We start from the raw sequence: 20,028 nt of genomic DNA, 5'->3' as shown, positions 1-20,028 counted from the left end.
CTCCGTAGACCAGGCTGGCCTCGAACTCAGAAATCCGCCTGTCTCTGCCTCTCAGAGTGCTGGGGGATTACAGGCATGCGCCACCACTGCCCAGCAATGTCTTCTTTTTTTAAGAAGGCACAATTGAAGCAAATGTCGTCCTCTGGTTCTTAAGATCTTCCCACTCCCCTTCCCTCCATGTTCCCGGAGCCTTAGGTGTGTGAACTGTGTTAGGTATATCAACAAATAATGGAATGGTTGTCAGTATCATATTTTTCAAGTAAGCCTTTGAATTACAGTTATTTTAAGTAGGACTTTTTAACTTAAAAGATGAAATAAGAAATTTAAATATCACTTTGACCCTCCTGAAGAAATCTTGAATGATTTTCTCATGCCCAGTAACATCTTAATCTATCATGTTCCTGCAAAATTGCTTGCAGGCATTAAGTGTAGAAAGGCTTTGAATTAGTAGTTGCTGATTAAGTTAAAGTAGGCATTCTCCACACCAAAGAGATAAGTTTGGCTTTTCTTGTACAACTGGAAAGATACTGTGTTTCTGAAAGTTTGATGTTTGCTATCTAGTTTTTTTAATATATTGTATGAAATAGATTCCTAGCCACTGAGATTTCTAGAAAGTCTACTAATAGACAGATTCTTAGCGTACTGAACAATGCAACTGTCCGACCTTTCTTTGTAAGATTACCTAAAACGAGAATGTACCAAATCTTGTAATTTTGAATTGCCCACTCCTCTCTAACAAAAGTGGAATACTTTGGGTCAGAAATCTATGCTTCAACCATTATTGTTGTACAGTTGTGTGCATGCTAGGAATCTTCACTAGACAGAATATTTTAGTGCTGCAGAGCTGTGTTACTTTCTAGTGTCTGTTACAAAACATTACCACAAATAAAGGGGCTAAGAGAACAGAATTATTTTCTCACAGTTATAGAGCCAACAAAACTGAAGGCCAGTTATTGACAGATAGGTTTCCCATCAGATGAAGAGCAGCGCCTGCCGCAGTCCTCCTCCTGGTTCTGGTAGCTGTGGGCAGGCCTTGCTGTTCTGTTGGCAGCCTCTGTTCTCACTGACAGTCTCTGAAAAGTGCTTCCCCCATCCTCAAGATTTCTGCTGAGATGCTCTGAATGCCTGAGATCACTGATAGTTCAGAACTCTACATTTGTGGGGTTCTTTCCTATAGATAAATACCTCTGATAATAGTTTACTAATACAGTAGAACAATTATAACACTATCCTAATACAGTTGTTCTAATAACCAACATGGCTATTTAATTTTTACAGTATCCTATTTTTAAAACATAATGATCCTCATATATGTTTTATGTAGAAGAAATTATTGTTTCAAACCAAAAGAACTGGGTTTTGCCTTTTTGAAAAAGTTTTGGTCTGTTTATCTTTTTCAAACAACTTGTGTTCAATGCAAGTCTATTTTAAATATAATAAACTTTTAGTTCAAAATGGAAAAAAAGAATACAGAAACGATGGCTAACCTCGTAGTGGAAGGCAGAGGACTTGTGTAGCATATAGGAGTGCTAAATTGGATCTCAGCACAGGAAAGAGAATGGACACACAGCAGGCGAGTGCTGACGCGGTCACATCTTGTTGCAGAGAGAAGCTGCACGAAGCCAACAATGAGCTACAGAAAAAGAGAGCCATCATTGAAGACCTCGAGCCAAGATTTAACAACAGCTGTGAGTCGTTCCTAACACTGTCGTTAGCCATACACTGTTCTAGAGATAACGAGTTTATGTAACATATTTCTTTAAATAGTCCTTTTAGATCTCCCAGCCACTTAGAATGTCCCTTAAGGAGCTAGAGAAGATGACTTAGTAGTTAAGAGCACTAGCTGCTCTTCCAGAAGCTAAGAGTTTGATTGCCAGAACCTACACTGAATGCCTCACAACCCCTGTAACTCAAACCTCAGGGACTCCAACACCTTCTTCTGGCCTCCATGACACCCACACACATTTGAATTATTTTCACACAGGCACATACTCATGTGCTTAAGAAATAATATAAACATTTTTTAAAATAGTTTATTAAAAAAGAAGCTTTCAGGTTGTAGAGAGATGGCTCAGAGCAAAGTGCTCTTGCTGTCCTTGTAGGAGACCAAGTTTAGTTCCCAGAACCTGTGTCAGGTTCACAAGTACCTATACCTTTAGTTTCTGAGGATCCAATGCCTCTGGCCCTGTGGGCACCTGTACTCAGGTACAGATACACACTCACACACACATACACACACACACACACACACACACAAATAATAATAATAAAAAAATGTCAAGAATTTGCCTTATTTCTTAAAGCACTAATTTTATGAATTCTTCACCTGTGGACTATAATGGATGTCATATGGAGCTAAATATGTCCAAGCTAACTGTGAGAGGTTAGCCCTAGACACATACTTTTTTTTTTTTTGGTATTGTAATTAGCTTAACTTCATTTTTGAAAGTGAAATGGCAAACTTTAATTTTAAGATACAGACCCGGGCAGTGGTGGAGCATGTCCTTTAATCCCAGCACTTGGGAGGCAGAGAGAGGCAGGCGGATTTCTGAGTTCCAGGACACCCTGGTCTACACAGTGAGTTCCAGGACAGCCAGGCTAAACAGAGAGACCCTGTCTCCAAAAACAAAACAAAAAAATTTAAGATACAGCAAAATACACATAGGAGCAGGTAGCCATTTTAAGAATACAGTACAGTAAAATTAAATATAGTGTGGTGTAACCACACCCCTACCCACCTGTACATCATTGCATCCGCTCACCTGTACATCATTGCATCCGCTCACCTGTCCATCATTGCATCCGCTCACCTGTATATCATTGCATCCTCTCACCTGTACATCATTGCATCCTCTCACCTGTACATCATTGCATCCTCTCACCTGTACATCATTGCATCCGCTCACCTGTACATCATTGCATCCGCTCACCTGTCCATCATTGCATCCTCTCACCTGTCCATCATTGCATCCGCTCACCTGTACATCATTGCATCCTCTCACCTGTACATCATTGCATCCTCTCACCTGTCCATCATTGCATCCTCTCACCTGTACATCATTGCATCCGCTCACCTGTACATCATTGCATCTGCTCACCTGTCCATCATTGCATCCTCTCACCTGTCCATCATTGCATCCTCTCACCTGTCCATCATTGCATCCGCTCACCTGTACATCATTGCATCCTCTCACCTGTCCATCATTGCATCCACTCACCTGTACATCATTGCATCCACTCACCTGTACATCATTGCATCCGCTCACCTGTACATCATTGCATCCGCTCACCTGTACATCATTGCATCCGCTCACCTATACATCATTGCATCCGCTCACCTATACATCATTGCATCCGCTCACCTGTACATCATTGCATCCTCTCACCTGTACATCATTGCATCTGCTCACCTGTACATCATTGCATCCGCTCACCTGTACATCATTGCATCTGCTCACCTGTACATCATTGCATCCACTCACCTGTACATCATTGCATTCTCTCACCTGTACATCATTGCATCCTCTCACCTGTACATCATTGCATCCGCTCACCTGTACATCATTGCATCCTCTCACCTGTACATCATTGCATCCGCTCACCTGTACATCATTGCATCCGCTCACCTGGAACTTTTCTGCCTCTGCTCATCCTTTGTTATCCACTACTTTACCCTCTGTCTCTGAGCTGAGCTAGTTAGGAAACTCATACAAGTAGAATTGTATTTGTGCTTTCCTGCCTAACTTATTTCACTAAGCATATAATGTCTTTTTCACTTAACATTAAATCTCTAGGGCACATATCAGAATTTAGACTTAAAAAGATCATATTGTGTGAATATATTGTTTATTCATTCATCCATCAATAGACACTTTTTACTTTATGTAGTTTAATTCTGATGTTTTATTTACTTATTAAAAAAGATTTTAGTAAAATAATAATATGGATTAATTTTAAAGACAAATTATATATAAATAATAGACTAATCAATCTCTATTAATAATTTTAAATTTATTGTTACTAAATTTTAATTTTTTATGGTCATCTTTATGGGCAGCCTTAAGAATTGAAGAATTGCAAGAAGCTTTACGGAAGAAAGAAGAAGAAATGAAGCAAATGGAAGAACGCTACAAAAAGTACTTAGAGAAAGCCAAAAGTGTGAGTATGAACTTGTAACTTCATTACTGTTCCTTCCAGCCATGTTGTCCTCTAGCCTGGAAGTATAGTATCCATCTGACATCATGTTCTTACACAGAAAGTTATCAAAGAAGCCTTCCAAGCAGAGAAAGATGGTGAGCAAGAAGTAGTGATCAAAGCAGGCCTCTCCACAAAATGATTAGCAAGAAGAAAATGCACCTTATGTAAAAACTAAGCAATAGCACCGCTGTAGCAGTAATTAGAGTTAGCAGCACATGAAAGAAGAAAACAAAGCCTAATGACATATATGAACACGCAAGAACAGACGAGAACGAGGCACAAGAGCCAGCACTCCCCTTCTGCCACGGTTCCATGGGCGGCACCCGGTCCTCAGGCTTCCCAGCAAGCACGCTTACTGACTGGCCATCTCACAGCCCAGAACAGAGTATAATGAATGGCATACATGCATGAAAATGCCATGGTGGAAAAAACACATTAAATTATATAGACCTACAAAGGTTTTAAGAGGTTGAGATGGCTCAGCAATTAAGAGCGCTTGCTACTTGGGTAGAGGACTCAATGTCAGCTCTAAGCACCCACTTGGCCGATTACCACTTCCAGTGACTCCAGTTCCAGGGGCTCCAATGGCTGTTCTGGCTCCCATGGGTGATACACATGCGTTCATGCTAGAGAAACACCCATGCTCATATAAACACATCTTTATTTTTACAAAAGTTTAAGGGGCTGGAGAAATGGCTCAGTGGCTGAGAGCACTTGTTACTGCAGAGATCCTGGTTCAGTTCCCATCACTAATGCGGTGGCTCACAATTATATGTAACTCAAATTCCCAGACATGTATTTTTGACATCCATGGTCACATGGTGCATATAATCAATCACATGGTGCACAGTCATATATGCCTGCTGGGATTCAAATCCCTCAAAATAAATAAATCTTAAAAGTAAACTTTAATAAAAGGGGTATTAATAATGTATAACGAATGCTACAGACTAGACTTAATGCTTCCTGATGGAATATTACTGTCATGAATGATTAACCTGAATCAAAGCATCTTCTAGATCTTTCTTCATTCTTGGAGGGGAAAAACATGAAGCTGTTAGAGCAAGTTAAATAATCCTTTTGAGAGGGCTGGAGAGATGCCTCAGTGAACAAGAGCACTGACTGCTCCTCCAGAGGTCCTGGGTTCAATTTCCAGTACGCACATGACAGCTCACAACTGTGTATAGCCATCCTATTCCCTCTTCTGATATACCTACATACATGTAAAACAAATAACTTTTTAAAAGTCAATAAATTACTATCAGATAATGCAGAATTGGGGCTGGCAGTCAGTATTATGAGAGCTGGGCAGACAGCTCACTGAGTAGAGCGCATGATGTGTAAGCATTGGCTCCTCATTTCAGATCCCCAGCACTCAGTAAGATGGGGTGTCGCTGCACACATGTAACCCCAGCTCTGAGAGGTGTTAGGCATCCTGCCAGGTAGACTGCATCAATCTTTGAGTCCAAAATTGAGGACAAAGAATCAGTTATGAGAGACACCTTGGCCAAGTGATTCCAGCTACTTGATAAGGCCAAAGCAGGAGGGTTGGAAGTTCAAAGTCAGCCTGAACAATTTACTAAGACCATGTCTCAAGAGAAAAGGAATAAAGAGACCTAGGGATGTGATGTGCCTCATAGGTAGAGTGCTTTTCTAGCATGCATAAGGAAGTCTCCAGTCCCCTGCCTATAAAAGTGGGATATGTAGACATAGGCTAAACACTGGCCATCTTACAGAATTAATATTTTCTTTCAGGTCATAATCTTATGATTATGAAGTAGAAAGCTTGAAGGATGTGCACACTTAAGGGTTATGTGTCATTGGGATTGTGAATTATTTCTAACACATAAGAGAGTGTTGGGGAAGAACATATATGACAAAGTACCAATTGGTAAATCCAAGTTAAAAATAAGTAGATTTAAACTATATGAAGGTCTGTCTGTTTTGAAGATTTTGATAATAAAACTATTGATGAAGAGCAAAATAACCTTTCTCCCAGAAATCTGTAATGAGTCAGGTAGAATTGCATCTCATGTTCATGCCTCAAGCATACTCCTCACAGAAGAGACAGGCCATGTGAGACTGACCCTTGTGTGCCATACTGATTATGTGCCTAGGGACAGCTGCAGTGACAGAAAAGAGTGGCAGTGCCCAGGAGTCCAGGGCTGGCTCTTCTGCCTGTCATTGGAAATTTGCAGCAATTCCATCTTACCTCATACATTTACATTCTTAGATGTCCTTGGTAGCTTTTGTGTATTTTTCTTTGATTGGAGAAGGGTGCTAGGAATTAATAACAGAGCTTCATGAATGCTATGGTAGTGATAATATCTAGCTGTATGCACATTTTAGCCCAGTACGGGGATTGACCTAGGGCTGCATGTGTATTGGTTCGGCATGCACTATAGCACTCGGCTGTCTCCTCTGCCTCATTTTCACTTTTAAGACTGCTTTCTTAGATGCTAGATTCTTAATGTTGAAGGGGGTTTGTTTCTGTTTTCATTTTTAGGCTCTGTGTGTAAACATATATGTATGCTGTTTTTCTTCTATTTTTGCAGGTTATCCGTACATTAGACCCTAAACAGAATCAAGGAGCAGCACCAGAAATACAAGCTCTTAAAAACCAACTACAGGAACGAGACCGACTCTTTCATTCATTAGAGGTCAGTTACTACACTGCACCATAAAATACTGCCTTGCTATAGTATACAATTGTATTCTTTGCTATAGACAATTAATTGTAAATATTTTTTATATTGAATTCATTTGTACCTTTACATGTGGTTATGCTTCAGAAAGAATATGAAAAAACGAAGAGTCAAAGAGACATGGAGGAGAAATACATTGTTAGTGCCTGGTACAATATGGTAAGAGAAAATATTTCAGATATAATGCAGAGTTTGTGACTATGTCGTAATATTGCTTATACTGTAGAAGTAATTCTACCAACAGAATCTGAAAGTAATTTCTCTCCTAATGTCTACTAACAAAGCCTCTATGTTGACCTTAAAACTAAAAAGCACCATACACGGGCTAAATCATTGCGAAAGCATCATTGCCAGAGGATAGAAGATACCAGCTCAGTTTTAATCCTTGGACCCATTTGTTGTAGGGAAAGCAGGCATGGTAATACCTAAACATGCAGTAGTTCCTGCTTTGCAAGATGACACTTTACAGATAGTTTAATTGTCTCGTGGGATTTGGGAATGTCCAGTCTCAGACTTTGACCACTGAAAGTTTTGAAATGGAATATTCCAGTAGACAAGCAAAGAAAATGTTCTTTACTAAATATGTGTGCCATGGCATGTGTCTATAGTACACCACTGTGTTGGCCAAAGTTTAAGATTTTATTATAATTTTTCTCTTAGAAGGAAATAACTTTGAGAATATTATTAACAAATATAATTTTCCTAAAAATAAAATTTAAAAGTAGAGAATATAAAACACATTAAGGGGTTTCTCTGGGCACTCACCCTACCCCAGTATTGTCTTCCTTGAAGCTTAGTGTCCCCAGTCTCAGTGCCCTGCACCTCAGTCCCTGTCAGCAGTTTCACAGCCCTGACTGGCTTTATGGCTTCACATGGTGCTCACATGTCGATTCTTATGAACCAGATGATTTATTTATTCTGTGACATGGAAATGAAGGATAGTGCTAATTTTTAACTGTTCGGAGTGAAGGGCGATTCCAAATAAACACACGCAGGTTCTGCTCACTGAAGGTGACCAACAGGAGCGGCATGCTTACATGCTTACATGCTTACATGCAGAAAGTCCTGCATGTATCCTCCCAGACAGCTCAGTAGGAGTCAGGATGGCAGTGAGTGCTGGCGCAAGGGAGTACGTCCCTTAACACATAGCTTTGTGTTGGCTCCTGATTCTCAAAAGTATGCAAAAAGTATAACTCGGTAGTGGAGGCCTAGAACACGGAACACAAAAACCCAGGTTCCCCAGTCAGTCAGTTGCTTGAAAAATTTTAATTTTTTAATTTTTAATGTAATTTCATTATATGTAATAAAATGGTTTCAGTAGATGTCAGCCAGTTTTATTCAAACCTTCAAATGTATTTGTTAAGTTTAAGTTTAATTAAAAAATATATTCTAGGGGTTAGCAAGATGACTTAGCAGGTAATTGTGCTTGCTGCACAAGCTGGCCTGAATTCAATCCTTAGAACCTAGGTAAAGGTGCAAGGGGAGAGCTGAGACCAGGCATGGTGACACAAGACAGTGGTACTGACAGCAATACCGGGTCAGCTGCCCGGATGACCTAGTCTCAGGCTAGCTGGGTTAAACAGTAATCCTCTGCCTTAAAGAAAACAAAACAAATACAGAAACGAAACACATTCTATAATTTCCTGTTGAGGAAAATATGTTGTCTTCTTAGGAACATGTGAAAGGCTGAAGTTATATTTAGAATGCAAAGCTGTGGCCAGTGTTTTTCTAGAAGCTAATTAGTAATGGGAAGATGGATTTCCTGGTCCCGTTTTCCATGCACTATTTCTTCGTCATAGCCTCCACTTCTCTGCATCAGCTTACTTCCATCAAGTTACTGGTATGAGCAGCCAGCAATCTCAGTGTCTCTTGCTAGGTTAGCTCATCGTCTTATTGAAAGACTCCTACAACTGTCTCGTTCCCAGTCTCCTTGTAGTCTTCTGAGGTTAGTAAGGCGATGCCCGTTGTCATGCCCATTGTCACTATTTTTCCAAATCCCAACAGTGCCCAACAGGTCTCCTCCCTCCCATCTACTATAGCCCAGAGACCTTGCCCCTCTTCAAAGGCAGTAGGTGATCTTTCTGCTTTCAAGGGGTGCTCCCTTATTGTTGTGCCCTCTGTTGTGGGTTGTCAAAAACTCATCTTAGTTTGTTTGAGAATACCAGTCTGCCCTGAAGTGACGAAAACCGGCGTTGTGGTATGTACAGTGCCTACCACGGCTTTCCACTGGAAGAACAGTGCATTGTGGTCCTCTTTTCTGATGAGTCCTGTGATTCCCACAGTTTGCATGAATCAGCTGCTACCAATCACTGCACTTTTCTTGGAAAATCACATTTGATTTAAAAGGAATGTAGAGGTGACATATTCTAAAAATCAGTCTCCATTGTCTATTGTCTTGATTGTCCTAAATTCCCAAAATTAAGTCTTAATTTTTCCAAAGGAAGATTTGTACTTAATTACTGGTGTGAAAAGGAATCCATAAATTTTTTAAGCCATAATAAGTAGAATTAATTTTCCTAATAAATTATGCTTTGCTATTCATTGTAAAAATTCTGCATGATGACAATTATTTTTGAAGAATATCTTCTATGTTTTCACCAATCGCTTTTGTTTTTCTTCTAATGTTTCAGGGAATGACTCTACATAAAAAGGCGGCTGAAGACAGACTAGCTAGCACAGGTTCAGGGCAGTCATTTCTGGCTAGGCAAAGACAAGCAACCAGCACAAGAAGATCCTACCCAGGCCATGTCCAGCCAGCCACAGCAAGGTAGAAAGGTCTTGCCACTAGGAATTTTTAAAAAGCATACTTCTGTTACATATAACAACATTTCAGGAAATTCAGCCAGCTTGTTTTATTTCTCTCCTGTGTTAATATTTAGTGTTTCTCATGTGAGGATTTTACTCTCTTGTATCTTTTAGTTACTTTGTCCTTTACTTTATGGTCTTTTCAGTTCCTTTTAATGTGCCAAAAATTTGTAAATGTACAATTAAAAGTGTTGTATAATAGTGTAATACTTTTTCTTTGTATGAAAATGTCTTCTTCCCCATTTGTGTGGGCTTTGTAAAGAATCGGGTTTTCTGCCAATAATTGATACACAATTTATATTCTTTATCGTGCCTACTGTGTTACCATACTTTATAAGAATGTCTTTGTTTAAAGGGAATTAATCTTTTTATGGTGTATTAATCTGTGTTTTCGATTGTTTTCCAAATGCACTTCAGATAACTTAAATATTTACTGTACTATACGAAGTGGTGTCAAATGCACTTTTTGCAAAGACGAATACATTGGCAGAGGTGCTAGTCAGACCGGGGGCACCTGGCCGGATCACTCAGAGGGGAGAAATTAAACTTATTCTAAGGTTTGGAGTTCTTATGTGAAATTTCCTTCTTTCTTGCTGTATTGTTTGCTGGCAGAAGTGAAATTGGTGAAGATATTAGGATAGAAAGTACAGAGGATACGAACTTGGCAGGATTTTTTTTCTTCCTTTGGAATATCTTAGTAGCAAAGAATCAGATTCTAGCCATGCACTTTCAATTGCTCTCCACGTGTAAAAGATTTATTTTCATATAGGTAGCCTTATCTTTGGGGCAGTTCTTTGACTATGCCTCATATGTTTTATATATTCTGTGAGCCTTTCCTTTTCTTAATTAATCTTGGATAGCTGACATCTTAATTCAATTAACATCAGTACATGACTCTCTATATGTAATGTTACGACAGAGCTCTTTATGGTTTTTCTTAACTCTACCTACAAGTCCAAAAATTGGTAAGAGGAGAGATTTTCTTGGGTATGTGGTTGTTCAAAGTGCTTACCTTGTATGCCACATTCATTTACATAGGTGAATGTCTATTAAGCAATCATGTGAAGTTCTTCGTCTATATAGGGAATTATATAATTTTAAACTATCATTTATTTGAAAATGATCTACCTTTTGTGTTTTCCTATATTGATTTGTGAATTTGATCCTGAATTATATTGACGGTTTCTTCCAGCCTTTTTCTTGTTACATACCATACTTTTTAAAGAAAAAAAATAACTGAAATTAGGTCAGAGGGTTCTTTTGTTTGTTTTTAGGTAAATAAGTGGAAGATGTTATTTATGGACTTACTGTTTGTAAGTTCTGATGTCACTTAGTTCTATATAAAAGACAAATAATTTAACTCAACTTTAATGTGATTAAGAATTTTCAGAAACCATATTCAAGCGCTTCATTTTAACTCCCTCCTCTTTTATAAGAATATTGACCTAGAAATTCATCCTGCATGTTTGTCTTACTTTTATAGACAGTCTTATGTAGCCCGGGCTGCCATGAATACATGCTCCTCTTAAAGATAGGTGTGAACTAACATACTAAGCTCAGAGGATTTTTTTTCTTTAAAAAGGGTATCAGAACTTAGAGAAAGGACACTACTAATCACAAAGCTTCTCTTTAAAAACAACAACAAATGTCCCTCACAGCAAATGTTGAAGCGCATTAGGGTGTCTGCCTGGGCAGACCGAAGCAGCAAGCATGGGAGAGTGGAAAGTGCTACACTAGGGCAAGGCACACAGGCCTGATACTTGAGGTCTGGTTTTTTTGTTTGTTTGTTTGTTTGTTTCAAGACAATCTAGCTATATTACTACACAGACCGCCTCAAATCCTTTGACTCAACACCATCCTCCTGCCTCTGCCAACCAAAAGGCTGAGATTATGGTATGTGCCACCATGTCCACATGGTAGATCAAGTTTGAAAATAAAAGAATAAAAATTGGGGCCAGCACATGGCTCAGCCAGAAGAGTAGAATTTGTGGCCAAGCCTGCTGCCCTGAGCTCAGTTTCTGTGGCCCAGGTGACGAGGGGACAAGCACCTCCCAGGTGTCCTCTGGCCTCCACACTCAACAGATGCAGGTGCACACACAAATAAGTAGGTTTAAATAGTTCTCACTCCACCTTTAGTTCACAGAATACCTGAGATTCAACCATTTTTAAAGCAAATTAGTCTACGATTCCTGGTCTTAACAAAATTATTGGTTGTTGAGAAATTATACCTGGAGAATAACATGAATGTAAATACAGGAGACTCTTGAAGCCACTCGTCAACTAGATTTTACCTCTGAGGTAAGAACATCTCACTGTTTTGATTTTTATTTTCTACTTACCTGGCCTCTCTTTGAACACACCCACCTACCCAGATATTTTATGTAGATGTTTTGGAAATATCTCAAGCTATCAGAAGGAAATTGAGCTTCTGGTTTTCTGTTTTTGTTTTTTCAGCATCTGTTTTGTGCTAATTTCAGTGTTTGTAGCCTTCACTGTTGTGTGCTCTGTCTTTAATGTTTGGTGGATTTCCTTCAGTAAATGGGAGAAATATCACTCATGATATTTCAGAATAAAATAAAACATGCTTTCATAAGAAACAGCATCTGAATATACTTTAGGCGACATAAAGCCAGGAATAAAACTTACCTGTGACAGTGGCACCTTTCCCACTGTGTGGCTTAGGTCAGGATGTAGGGGACTGCAGTTTCCCTGGTAGAGATCAGGGAAGTTGCAGGTGCCCTGGTGAGCATGGTGTCTCCTGCCGGGAGGTCAGTGCTGCTGGGCTGCACCTCCACCACCACCTGTGCTTTCTAAAGCCTTCTGCTCCTCTGCTTTCCTAAAGCCTTTCTGCTCTGTCCCATGGATCTTGTCCTGGCATTAGCAAGGGGATGAGGGCACTGTCATTGTGTCACAGGGATGAGCTGTCACCAGCATCTGAGTTCTTGTAAGAAGCTTATTTTCTGTGCCTTCTAAGCAGGGTTTACCAAGAAAAAAAAAGTAAAGCAAATTACTTTTAAAAATGGCCATTATATTCTACAGTATACACTTATGGTTAGTAAGAAAACAATCCAGTAAATATCATCGTTTCTTGGATCTGAAATGAAAATAACTTAATTCACTTGTACATATTTAAAAATAATTTTTAAAAACTGTGCCTGGAAAGTTGCTCAGCATTTAAGAGCATTTATTGTACTTCCAAGGAACTCAGGAGCAGTTCCTGACATGGAAGTGCATAACCAACCATCTATAGGGAATCTGATACCATCTTCTGATCTCCACAGGCACCAGGCACACATATGACGTACATACACGCATACAGGCAAAACATTCATTCTTATAAAACAAATCTATAAAAAGAAAGTTTAAACTGGGTCAAAATTTTCTTTTGTCTAATTACTGAACAGTAATAAAAATGAGTTTTGAGTCCCTAAATAAATGATCCATATTCCAAACTTAATCAAGATTGAATTATTTCTGTTATCTTGTGTAAAAATCAGCTTACTGCAATAATTAAATTGTAATGAGGATAACATTGTCCAATTTCCATGAAGTTGTTTGGTTAATGTAATTAGAGCTCAGCTGCACAAAGTCCAGCTAGCTGGTCAGTCAGAACCACCAGTCCTGATTTCACTGTGGTTCGAGGTGCATGCTGTGCAAGTCCAGGCAAGCGAGGGATCACGTCTGAGACAAGTCAGGTGAGCAGTCGGATGCCCTCTGAGAAAAATCTTATTTACCTTTTCAATAGTAGTCTGAGTTAGTCTTGTTAAGTAAAGGTGAAGTATTTGTGAGGGCTAGGATGCAGCTCGGTTGGTATAATAATACTTGCCTAATATACATGAAATACTAGATTCAACCCCTAGCATCATATAAACTGGGTGCGTATGCCTGTAAAGAGTATGGAGTCAGTTTGGCTATATGAAATTCTGTCTTAAAAAAAATAATTAAATTGTGTGTGTGATCACTTCTCGGCCTTTTGGCTAAGATCAAGTGTAAATTGTGTGTGTGTGTGCGTGTGTGTGTGTGTGTGTGTGTGTGTGTGTATAAAATTCTTTTGTAGAATCTCTTGCTTTCACATAAGCACTGATCTATTGTTCAAACAATAACCATACTTTAAGCCTTGAAAATTTTTATTTCAGCATGAGTTAGTAATCAAAACAAATATTAAAATATCTTCTTTACTTTCCATGTTTAATCTTCTTTTTTTTTTCAGATCATGTAGTTCACAAATGTAATTATGCCCAATTTGGAAATGTGGGACTTACCTGAACATCTATAATCCATACCTCATATAAACCAATCTAGTCAGTATCTATTTGATTTAAAAACATAATTTGACCATACAGTGATAGGAAAATATTTAGCATCGTTTTTGCTACCCTATGTGGAACTTGTGTCCAGTTCCAAGTATTTGGAATCTTTATCCTCATATAATGAAGTTTTTTTTTTCATCTATAGATACCCATCAACCTGATTCAGCCTTGTGCTTACCAGTGAACCCTATGTGGTATCTAGGCTCATCCCGGACCTGGGAGCCTGAGGCTGGAAAGATGCAAGTTAGAAGCCAGCCTGGGCTGTACAGTGAGACCTTGTGTCAGCACTTAGGAGACAGAGACAGGAGATCTCTCTGCGTTCAAAGCCAGCCTGGTCTACACAGGGAGACCCTGTCTCAACAAAATAAAATAACAACATAAAAGAGTGTGCCAAACAAAATAGAATGGGAGTGAGGCCTGTTATCAACAATACTCAAGACCCTATGGCCAGTCCCCAGTACTGATGAACGAACCAATGAATGAATGAATGAATGAATGAATGAAGTGGGATATCTGAATCTATAACAATTATTTAATCATATTCTCTTTTCCTTTTCATGACTTAAAGGGCTTTTTAAAAAAAAAATCTAATAAAAATACCCTCGTTAACTGCAGTCCATCACAATTAAAGTGACTCAATCCTTTTGTTTGTTTGTTTGGTTAGTTGGTTTGGTTTGGTTTTTTGTTTTCTTGTCAACCCAATTTTATTACATTTAGAAAGAAGTTTTAGAACTTACTCTTTTAAACTTATTTGAATATCCTACTTTTTGACGAGAGGAAGGCTATTTTCAATGCATTCAATACATCTCACACAATATTTTACTTTTTTATAATCAATATTTAACTGATGGATGTTTTTCATTGAATATTTGTCCAATTTTAACACAATAATGTTTTAAGTTTTTTAACGAATATTCTACAGGTTTCAAAAGCCTGTAAGAAAATTTGCCAGTCACTAACTTGCTTGCTAACAGCATAGCCAATTTCTAACTCTCTCGGCCTCTAACCCTCTTATCATCAGTCTTGTGGTTAGTGTCTCATGTATAAGATGAAAGACAACACAAAGGCAATAGCATTTCTTGCTTGTAAGTCATTAATCATGTCACGGGACATGTGTACTGATTGTTTTAAAACACCTTTTCATCAGTCCAATTTATAGTATTATGAATAGGAAACCATACATTTTATATTTAATGGTTTTTAAATATGAATATATGTGGATTCTCCAGTTACACCAAATTAATAGAGGGACATTGGTTTGAGAAATGACAGGCCTGAACCTAATTATGGATTGTATATGAAGTTTGGAAATTATATGGGGGTCCATAAATATATATGGTTTATATAAATTTATGTTATATAAATCTTGCATATGTATGTGTATATGTGTATGTATTTGTGTGTATATGTATACATATATATGTGTATATATATGTATGTATGTATACTTAGAACTAGACATACCAAGATTGCTTTACATGTCTCATTCCAGTATTTTCTGTTTTCTTACAGATTTAGTAATGTCCTGTAAGGTTAACTCTGAATATAGTATGTAAATGAGAATAGAAATAAAAAAAAAAGTAACAGATGGCTATTAAGACAAATCCATGTTGGAGAATAGAGTGGCTATTGGGATAAATAGTAGCCTAATTAGCAAATGTTAAGCCAAGAGAAGCACTCAGACAGTGTCTCAGTAGATGGCCCTTAAGTTTTAGTCAACAAAATATTCTATTGTTATTACACACTTATTTGATAAAAGATAAAAGACAAAAACTAATTTCAAATTGTCTTTAGGTGAGTATTAACTAAGCATATAATCTATATATTAGTGGGAGGGAGAACATTTTCTTTTCCTTTTATAACTATTAAGCAATTAACTACTTAGTCTAACAGTTGAGAAATTTAGGATGTTAAAGAAACTCTGACTGAATAAGACAAGAAGAAATTTATGATGACTGAAATTATCACCAGCTTCCCAATGTGTATCTATATCACACTTGTTATAGTTTACACACTGTTGTTTTAATATTATTTCCCCCTAAAAATGTGTTGTACCTCCACAAAATACCTGTAAATGAAGACAAAAGTGGACTTTCAAAAGCATATTCAAAAGTAAGCCTTTATGTATTTGATTCATTCCATTACCACAGGCTCACAAGCAAGTGTTTGTGTCTGAAATTGGAGGTGCCCATCATCTCAAAATCCCCCTCCCATAAAGTGGGAATTATTAAAACCCAAATTATATCTATTTCAAACGTAAAGGAATTAAATGAGAAGAACAAGCGAGTGAGTAAAAGACAAATCCCCTGGCATGCTGAGGGCACTGCACACACCCACAAGATGTCTGATCGGACTCCCCGAGAAAGCTCTGAGCTGACAGCAGACTGGAAAGAACCCACGTTCTTCATGTGCTTGGAAGCCTCCACAGGGGTCACTGTATGTCCTTTCCATAGTTGGTTTTATTAGAGACAGGCATCTTACTTAATGTCATCTACCATCCTCCTCAGTATAGGTTGTTTATACTACGCAGTCTCAGCACCTCACTAATCCTGGATAATGCTTCCTCTCCTCTTCTGCTCTGCTTGGTGTTTCCAGCTGGCGCCTCAGTGTCATGAGTCTGGAAATTCACGGGTAACTGGCCTTGCTACCGTCGTACTAGAACAGTGCTGTGAAGCCAGCTTTTGGGTTTTGTGCTGGGAATTGAGCCTAGGGCCTCTTGCACTCTAGGGCAAGTGCTCTACCACTGAGCTCCGTGCCCTGCACACCAAGTAAAAACACATTTGAGAACTGTTCTCATGAAAAAAAAAAATACTAAACACTTTCTGTTTAATGAGATTTTTCTTACCCATTGAGGTGTTGTCTCTTAAATAAAATCCTCTAGACTGTCCCTACTTGTTTTTTCCCCACTATTGCAAATCCCAACAAGAGAAGGAAACAAGACATTCCAGTAATTAAGCAATCAGATCATCTAAAAATGGAGCAAAGGTGATTTAGAAAGGAAAGCAATAGAGGTGCCAGGTGTTTCAGAAACAGTAGCTATACTGTGATTTGGTTTTTGTTTTGGTTTTTAACCTTGACTTTTTTCATAAATTTTTTCTTGGAAAGGTTTCATCTTATACTGGTAGTGAGTTTTTAGACCCAGCATTTTTCCATTTGCAACTTGAAAGTAGCCTTCATGTTAGAGACCACTCGCACTGGTGCTTGTCTAAGGAGCAGTAACTCATGATTACTGCCAGAGAATGGGGAGTTGGCTCATAAAAACACTTTGGTTTTGCTTTGTTTTAAAAAAAAAGAAAATACACGTGTTTTAATAGTGTAAAAAGTTTGTGTCTTTTGGGCCAAGGAGTCTAGCTCCAGTAAGAGAGCATGTGACTAAATTGCACAAGACTACCTGGCTCCAGTCCAGAGTCAAAGTCTGGCAGCTGACTCTCTCTCTCTCTCTCTCTCTCTCTCTCTCACACACACACACACACACACACAGAGAGAGAGAGAGAGAGAGAGAGAGAGAGAGAGAGAGAGAGAGAGAGAGAGAGAGATGAAGTTTACTTGAAGTTAATCACATAGAAGGAAGCAACATTGAAATAGAGACATCTACATCCAGCTTTAAGGAAATAGAGACCTTGTTCTCCTTTCCAGTGTTAAAACTTAGCAAGCCAGGTTGGTGGCACACACCCATAATCCCAACAGCAGGCTCAGGCACCAGGATCACAAGTTTGAATTCCGATGAGGCAACAGAAGATGCAAATCCAGCCTGCCTCAAAACAGAAACAATTGCAGGAGTACAAAACAATATACAGTGTTTTAAGCATCATGTATATAAATGTTCAATGGATAAGTTTCTAAGTGTCCTAACTTGTAGCTTTTTGTGATCTACTTAGAGTGGGTTACAGTCCAAGTCAGTACCTTCTGCCATGTGTGCCAGTCTTAATTCTAGCACTTAAAAGGCTGGCATAAGAGGATTTCCCCAAGGCAAGGCCATTCAGGGCTGTATGGTGAAATTCCACTCCACTTTAGCACTCTAATCATGTGTCGGTTGTTCAGTGCTCATGTGTGTGCAGTGGACAGCATGGATATAGGCTGTTCCTTCAGTGCAGAAAACTATGCCAGAAAAGGAAAGAAAACACAGGTCAGTAACTAGCAGTTGCTAAAGGATTTAACAGGTAAAAAGTATTTCTTCCTTGTAAAAATTTTGTACCAATACTTTGGCCTTGGAAAAAAAACAAAGCCCCATATTGTGAGTTTTTTAGTATATGCTTCCTAACACAAATTATCAATGCTTTATCAATTGATATAATTAAATCATTTTATAAATCATTTCATAATATTTTCAGTCATTTCTCCCTTTCATATTTTTTAAATTGATTGTATTAGTTGTCATCCAGGAGAAACTGATAATAAATATTTAATTTATTCTCAAAAATTAGTAAACATCATGGTCCCATATTATTTAAATCTATATCTTATGAAAGTCACTGTTTCTGCCCTATAAGCTTTAAATTCATGTTTGGCTGTCTTCTACTTCAAAAGTACAGTTAAGGCCAGATAATTAGGTTATTTGGTCCCCGGCTCTTACTTACTCAAATGATGAGTCAGTTGTTTTATTCTGAATGAAGCAGACATTTGCTATTACAGAATATGCTTAACTCATGAAAACATTGGAAATATGAACTGAGTTTACTTCACTATACTAAAGTACGTAATTTAATTTGAAAGATTATACTGACCTTTTCAAATAAAACTAAGGGACATCTTTTAAATGTGTCTGGCTGTGTTAGTTTTGTTTTGTTTTTGCTTTTCTGGAGTTTTGCAGTGTTGGAGATCCAACCTAAGGCCTTGCATATTAGAGTACTCTGGTTTTTTCTTGAGACAGCCTCTCTTTAGTCTCAGCTGGCCCAGAACTCACTGAGATCCTCCTACCCTGCGTCCTGAGTACTAGGGTTAAAGGTGTGGTCTACCACTCTCTACTTCAGCTCTAATTCTTTTGAGTCAGACTGAGCTTAGTAGAGCCTTTACTGCACACAAGTGGCAGTGCTTTCTCTTTCTCTTCTAAAGGTTCATGATCAGGCAGCAAAATCAGAACAGTATTGTCAATTTCCAAACAAGTCATGAGATTATTACTATAATTCAGGTACAGATGAGCAAATGACACGTATGAGTTCATTTTTCTTGAGAGTCGAATTGAATATGTATTCCACAAAGACTCATTGGTTAAGGATAATTTTCATATGCTCTTAAGTAAGTAACATTTTATTATAAATGTAGGAAATGACTGTACACAGATCCCAGTCAGTGACCTGGTACTTAACTTCCATAACAATTTACTTTGGTTTTTTTTCATAGATTTAGTTTCTTACAATTCAGATGTACTAAAATTCATTGTCATTCCTAAGTTTGGCATTTATGGATTCTATAATTCATAATAATTTGTACTGTGAAGAATAACTTCCAGGTTTATTGCAGATCTCCCATTGTTAGATTGCCAACCATTTATAACATCCATCTTTTGTTATGTAAGAGATTCCCACGATTGAACTGATAGTTTTGAGGTTTTATTCCTTGTCATTGTAATCTAGAAACGATGTCACTTCAGGTTCTGCATTCCTCACCTCAACTCAGATTTAACAAAACTGTACGTAACGGTGTTCAAGCGTTTCCCTCCTGTTTACCAAGTTTGCCAGGCTTGAGTCTCGTGCGTCTTCCCACTGTTTAGCTGAGGAAAATGACTTAGAGACTTCAGTTAAAAATGTATGTAAAGTCACAAAAATGAACTTGTAAAGGTAGGGTTTTTTGGGTTTTTTCAATCCTACATTTCCTTCTGGTTTATTTTGATTTTATGACTGCCAACTTGTTATATATGAGTGTTTATATATGCATATAATATATGTATATGAAAAAGTTAAGATTTGGTCAAACTATATTTTCCCACTCAAGTACAAAAAACTGTTTTCAAGGCTGCAAAAAGTGTACAGTTGTTAAACAAGTTGTAAATAAAGACTTGTATAAAATCCAGC

General features: G+C 38.1%; 1 protein-coding gene and 1 long non-coding RNA gene across 4 annotated transcripts in view; one reads left to right on the top strand and one right to left on the bottom strand.

Moving 5' to 3' along the window:
* Positions 1-20,026, top strand: part of Hook3 (hook microtubule tethering protein 3) — an 87,534-nt gene extending 67,508 nt beyond the window's left edge. The window contains exons 18-22 of the mRNA XM_052162354.1: positions 1,606-1,688; positions 4,058-4,158; positions 6,753-6,857; positions 6,990-7,061; positions 9,533-20,026. Of these exons, the coding sequence (XP_052018314.1) occupies positions 1,606-1,688; positions 4,058-4,158; positions 6,753-6,857; positions 6,990-7,061; positions 9,533-9,673 (502 nt within the window). The 3' untranslated portion in view covers positions 9,674-20,026. The remainder of the gene's footprint in view (positions 1-1,605; positions 1,689-4,057; positions 4,159-6,752; positions 6,858-6,989; positions 7,062-9,532) is intronic.
* LOC127668660 (uncharacterized) lies at positions 2,672-3,692 on the bottom strand. 3 transcript variants are annotated; one of them, XR_007974137.1, is made up of 4 exons: positions 3,603-3,692; positions 3,363-3,458; positions 3,099-3,242; positions 2,672-3,050 (listed from the first exon to the last, which is right to left on the bottom strand). It is a non-coding gene; the product is annotated as an uncharacterized LOC127668660 (long non-coding RNA). The 3 variants fall into 3 exon arrangements; XR_007974139.1 differs by lacking the exon at positions 3,363-3,458 and having other exon boundaries at positions 3,507-3,692; XR_007974138.1 differs by lacking the exon at positions 3,363-3,458 and having other exon boundaries at positions 3,555-3,692.
* Positions 20,027-20,028: the final 2 nt, after the last annotated feature.

The sequence above is a fragment of the Apodemus sylvaticus genome, chromosome 18 (genome assembly GCF_947179515.1).
Source record: "Apodemus sylvaticus chromosome 18, mApoSyl1.1, whole genome shotgun sequence".
NCBI classification, from domain to species: domain Eukaryota; kingdom Metazoa; phylum Chordata; class Mammalia; order Rodentia; family Muridae; genus Apodemus; species Apodemus sylvaticus.
This window is presented reverse-complemented; position numbering and strand designations above follow the sequence as displayed.